Source organism: Austrofundulus limnaeus, unplaced genomic scaffold, assembly GCF_001266775.1.
Source record: "Austrofundulus limnaeus strain Quisiro unplaced genomic scaffold, Austrofundulus_limnaeus-1.0 Scaffold287, whole genome shotgun sequence".
NCBI classification, from domain to species: Eukaryota; Metazoa; Chordata; class Actinopteri; order Cyprinodontiformes; family Rivulidae; genus Austrofundulus; species Austrofundulus limnaeus.
This window is the reverse complement of record NW_013952689.1, coordinates 368,273-374,464: the sequence shown is the minus strand read 5'-3', so window position 1 is coordinate 374,464 and position 6,192 is coordinate 368,273. Positions and strand designations below refer to the sequence as shown.

The 6,192-nt window shown below is 40.7% G+C and overlaps 1 protein-coding gene across 1 annotated transcript in view; it reads right to left on the bottom strand.

Annotated features, from left to right (window-relative positions):
* The window catches only part of syne1b (spectrin repeat containing, nuclear envelope 1b), a gene marked incomplete in the record, with an annotated part of 311,340 nt that overhangs the window by 180,836 nt on the left and 124,312 nt on the right, over positions 1-6,192 (bottom strand). The window contains 5 exon segments of the mRNA XM_014021303.1: positions 1,782-1,959; positions 2,691-2,827; positions 2,930-3,286; positions 3,936-4,100; positions 5,802-6,111. Of these exon segments, the coding sequence (XP_013876757.1) occupies positions 1,782-1,959; positions 2,691-2,827; positions 2,930-3,286; positions 3,936-4,100; positions 5,802-6,111 (1,147 nt within the window).

Genomic DNA, 6,192 nt, shown 5'->3' with positions numbered 1-6,192 from the left:
ACTAAACATCCTACAGTATTTTTACAGTCTTTATTTTACAGTTAAATATATGTTTATCAAATAAAGTGTAATGTTACAACTAATCAGGGATCCCTTTAAACTAAGAAAATTGTATGTTGAGAAAAGAAAGTTATAGACATTTTGGTCAAACCTTATGAATAGCTTTATGAATTATGTCAGAATTAGGAGTATTTGTTGAGAATGACTTTGCAAACAACAAGAGTAGCACACACAGCACATTACACAACTGTCAAACTACTATTCAGTAATGTGTCATGACCATTTATAACCTTTGACCTTAACATGTACCCCTGACCTTAGAGCTGCCATAATGAAAAGAGTATGTGACACTGTCTGGTAATGATGCATATCTGCATCAAATTTACTGTAGCAGGGTATGAGTGTTACTCACAAACTAAATATCACACTTCTTTATAACAATAGTTAGCTGTAGCACTGAATGAGCAATGATAAACAGCAGCTTTAATGCTTCCATGTTAATTATACCGCCCACTTTTAAAAGGCGGTACGGCCTAATTTGCATTGACAATACTGCCCACAAGGGACACACAAGTCCCCTATACCTCATCCTGGCTGCCATCTCTGAACGCCCTCTTCTTTTCATTCAGAATGGTCTTTATTTACCCACCGCTTGTTGGTTGTGTAACAATTTGTGTCTTTAGCAAAATATCTCATAACACACTGGATGGATTTAAATGGCCCTTTCAGAAAGTAAAAGCTGGATGTACACCACAACCAGTGTCTTTAACAAGAGCTAAAGTTTAGAGTGGTAGCAACTGAGCATGATCACTAACACATTCTTCAAACTCTAATCATTGCATGACATTTTTGCACAAAACTCTGGTATTAACTCTCACAAAGTGATCATTAAACTTGCTGTAGATCTACAACCTATTATCTTTTGAGGTCACATTAGTTCATTATAGCCACTGCAGCTAACCAACACTGGACTAAAAATACCTGAGTAAATTAACAGATACTGAGTTTGGTCTGTCTGTAGCTGCGTTTCCATTGACCATGAAAATGCGCAAATTAGAATTTCGAAAATAAATTTGCTCAATGGAAACACATCAATTTTGAAAAAAATTACGTTTTTCGACAAGATGTTTTTGTACTAGGATGAGGTGGTTTTTCAGCCGTATTGAAATTGGTGTTTTTCGCAAAACTGCAATGGAAACACTTTTTCCTCATCACCGGAGTCACGTGTTTCTACTGGTGAAAAAGACGATGACGAAGAAGTTAACAGGAAGTAGAAGTAGTAGTAATATCACAGAAGTAGTTTAAAATAGTAAACTCACGGACTACAATTTCTCAAAAACACAGCATACATAGCCGCTCCCAAGTAGGGACTTGTCTCTGGAAAGCCTCGATAAAAGACGCCGACGTCTCCTCTGATGATGAGCGCTAGTGTCGTGGTAGCAACATGCTGTGTTTACATCCATCGCCGCCATGTTTGTAATGACTTATCATGAGAACAAACGTATTCACGTGTGACTTTAATAGCATTTCTTACTTAATGGAAACACCACATTTGCGAAACTGTGTTTTTCAACATTAACAGAATATCGACAAAGTTTTGTGCACATTTGCAATGGAAACGCAGCTATTAGCTTAGAGTCATCCTCAGCACATTCTCTGAGCACCATCATCTTACAAAAATGTGTGAGATTAACTCCATGCCTGCTCAGCACACACAGTTGTTGCTGGTGAAATTATCATGAAGTCATTTTTCTGTGCGGTGTGAGAGGAGCATCTCATACCTGAATCTTCTGCAGACTGGATGAAGCCTCGCTCAGATTCTGAGGAGCATCAAAACATTTGGCCGTGTTGATCTTGGCATTGACCAACCACTGCTGGAACTCTCTGAAAGCTGAGCGAAATACTTGGTCCAGCATCTTCTCTTTGTTCTGGCACTCTCTTGCAGCTTGGAGCCTCAGGCTGGACAACAATTAAACAAACAAACAAGAAGTTTGGTCTATGAATATTGGGCCTCATGCAAGAACATGTTCGTATTCTTCTCCTAAATTTCTCTTACTTTTGTTCGTACAAAGGGTTCGTACKAACATGTCACGTCAGATTCAACAAACTCTTCTATCTTCAGGAAAAGTGTGTAAATGAGCTGCGTAAATTCCACCTGTTCGTATCCAGCTGCTTGTGCACGCGAGAGGAGATTAGCATAATTACCACCCCAAAAACACCATATAAGGCTGTGTTTCCTACGATACAAGGAAGTGTCCATTCATGAAAAATGACAGCGAAAACTGAAAAAATAAAAACTTTACGAGTTCAGAGATTGAAGTCCGTCTGTCAGAGATCCAGAAAAGAAAATCTGTCATTTTTAGCAGATCAGCTGTGGGATAAAAAGAGCTGCTAAAAGTATAAATAAGTGTGTTAAATCATTTTCATTTATTCAGAAGCCGCAGCGCTGCCTGGTAAAATAAAAGTTAAAAAAGAGTATAAGTTAAAGATTACTTTTAATGACTAAAACAGAATTTTAGCTCATTAAATATAAAAATGACAGATTTTTTTCTGTCTCACTCCCATTTCTTCTTTATGCAGTTTAAAGCTCTACTTAGAACCTTTTTATGATCCAACAGTGCAAAATGTGAATTCTTGTCATTTTTTTAACTGGTCTTTTTTGATCCAGAGTGTTTTTGTATTTTTCTGACCTGTTATAATCCTTGATGAGAGCAGACACTCTTTCAGACTGAGGACCCATTTCTCTGGAGAACTGACACAATTCATTGAGCTGAGTCTTCAGTTGATCAGACATCACCTCAGCTTTGATAAGTTCCTCTAAAGTTTCCTGCATGGAAAATGAAAATGAAATGAGAAAAGCCACAAAGTAATAAACTTCTAAATGATTGTTGATTTATGTTGTGGGACTAAGGAAAAAGAAGCAGTCTACCTTTGCTAAATGCCAGCCTTTAACAGCCTCCTCTCCATCAGTTTTTCCCTCTGCCTGGCTCAGGCGTGTTCGACAGTCCTTCAGCTGGCAGCTGAAGTCCTGCAGGCCCTGCTCCAGCTGCGCCGACAGGCTGCTGAACTCCTGTTCTGAGCTTAATATCTGTGAGAGCTTTGTTTCTAGACTGGCACGTGTCTGCAGTGTGGCACGCTCCCACTGCTCCCAGGACAACAGGAAACTTGCTTCCTTTTGCTCCAAAGCCTCGTTGCCTCCTGAACTGGTGTAGTCTCTGGTCACAGCACAACATCTCTGTACACGGTTCAGCCTCTCTCTGCCTCGCTGCTTAGAGTCCAGCAGCTCCTGGACAAAACAAAACTGAATTTAACACATCAAAACATCAACATCTCATGTATCTAATGATGTAGTGGGTTAGTACCGTTTTAGAAAATATAGAAAGTAGGGGTGGGAATAATTTACTGTCTCATAATTTGATTCAAAATCTATTTTTTTTTTCAATCAAAACTCATTGTGAGCCCATTTGTCATGTTTATAAAGTGCTTCATCTTAATTTTGCAAATTTTGCACACAGTGAAGCTCATGTCAAACTCAGACTCATTCAGTAAAAAAACAAAATGAGCCCAAATCTTTGCATTCAATGAAGACAGGGTCAGTTGAATCTCTTTCCTCCAGTTTTGTAGTTCCCTCTTTGTTTTGGTGCTTTCTGCAAATTCATGTGTTCCAGAACCAACCCCATGTGATGTCAGGATGTCCCAAATGGTTACACAATGGAGGCTGACAACCTTTGTATTTACATTATATATATAGATTTTGGGACATTTTAAATCGATTCTGAATCTTTGTAAATGAGAATCACGATTCCGATTTAAAACAATTTTTTGGTGCACCCCTAATAGAAAGTGAAGAAACTCATCAACATCAAACATCAGATAATCAAAAACGACTTTTAAAGGAAGAAGACGTTTTAACTGGCATGCTGTCATGTCCTTACCTGCACTTTACAGAGCTTTCTTTTAATGTTCACAGAGTCTCCTGACAGGTCAGACCAGCGCTGAAGCTCTTCTTTGGCTGAAACCAGCCAGTCGTTGAAGTCTCTCACAGCATCCAGGTACTGCTCATGATCCGACACTATTTTCTGCATGGACTGCACTTTACCCTTCAGAGCAGGCACAAAACACAATAATTACCTCCTACTGTTAGTATGTCAGGTTTATGTGAGGTAAAACATAAATCAATCGATCCTTTTAAAAAATCTAAACCTTTACTGTGACATACATCCTGTACAATCTAATCTAAAATTACTGAGAGCTGATGTGTCTGAGATAAACATGAAGAAAGGACCGAAGGTTGTCAGGGAGGCTGCGGAGAGGCCTACAGCAGGAAGTTCTGCTTCTGTTCTACTTGAAAATAATCTCACGTACTTACAAAAAAATACATCAAGACTAGGGTTGGGTATTGAAAGGGTTTATTTCGATACCGGTGCTAAATCGATACTTTCAAAATGGTACCAGTTCCTAAACGGTATTTAAATCAGTACTTTAAAAATAAATAAATAAAACACACACAGAGGTTTATGAAGCAATAACTATTTCTGAGTCAAAGTCAAACTTTAAATTGACCAACATGTTAACTTAAAACCATTAATAATTAGTCTTTGCACCAAATATTCTTAAAGCATTTGTTGCAGGTGGAAGTTTCTGCATCTTATTTTGTAAAGTGAGACCACACTTTGGACCATTTTGCTTTCGACATCTCTATAATATATATTATATAACTATTAACTGCAGTGGCACCTGTTCAGCCCCTCTCCATGAACTTCTACTCGATTTACTTTGGGTCGGGTCGGTTCTGCTCAGTGTCCGTGTGTCTCTACACAGTGTGTCCCTCACTCTGTCGGTGTGATAATGTGCTCGTATTCCTAAACAAAGGCAGCTCTCTCCAGGAGGAAATTTGCTGTCAGTCAATCCAAGAGTTAATCCATGGGCAGAATTCTGCTGACGTTAAAATCATAAGCGTGCTGTACTCGCTTCTACCCGAACCACCAGAGGGGAGGTTCAGAGACAGCGCGGCTGTGGAGCGCGCTTGGAGACACATTGGGCCGAGACCGAGCCGAGTCGAACCGCGTCCCTGGAGATTGTGTGACGAGGCTGTCACTGTTAACAGTGAACACCAGGGGCCGCAAATTAACAGCTTTGAGGCACTGAAATAAGGCACCAAAGTTAGAGTTGTGTTTCGGTCTGTGTACTACCGTGGATGTTCGCCCCGGTGCCTTACTGGAACCGAGCTTCGGTACCCAACCCTAATCCTAATCAAGACTGGATAAATATGACACCATATGAGTCTCCCATATAATACACTATATGAGTATGTTGGGAAAAAAGTTCTGATCAATCAAAAGTCAAACTTCTCTGCCTCAATGCAAAAGTTCTGTTTGGTTCAGAAACATCAATGAACAGTGTCCACTCCCAAAAAATGGTGGTGGCAGCATCATGATGTGAGGGTTCACCATCACAAACGCTGCATGAGGCCAACAGGCTAACCTCTGTGCAAAAGCAAAGCCACACCCCTGATCGCCACCTCCAACTGCCAGATACACACCCCCAGCTGACCCTCCACTAGACACCAGCAGCCACTCTGGCCAGAGGGCCAAACACGGTAAACAGGAGCCGTGATCCAGAAATCTGAGCATCCTCAGAAGAAACGGAACACCAGCCCTACCCTCAACAGAGGTGCTGATGCATGTTGTTAGTGCATTTAAAATGAGAGAGATGGGGTGGTGCATGAGTGAAGTCTCAATCTGACAGATTAGAACGTTAGGAAAGAACAGATTATGTAAATATTCTTGAAAGCAAATCACCTTGACAACAGCTGATATGTCGGCAAAGCGAGCACTGAGCTCCCCCCTTGACTCAGGTCCAAATGTGTGATCACCAGTTTTCTCATGCATCTCCACAGCTTTCTCCATCAGGTGTGAAAGAACTGCAGCATGAGTGTCCACGTCAGCCTGGATGGCCCTCAGTCGCTCCAGTAAGGCACTCTTCTTCTTTAGGTCGGGTTGTTGAGGCAGAGTCGTCCCCAATTCTTGGTCCACCATATCCATCCACTGCTGCAGCTGACTCTTATTTTCCTGGAAGCTGGTCCACTGGGCCACTGTCCACTCCAGACGGCTGTGAATGATGGGAAATGGTCAATAATATTCTATTATTGTGAATAGTCCAAGAAATGACTGTCATACTGAACTATATATA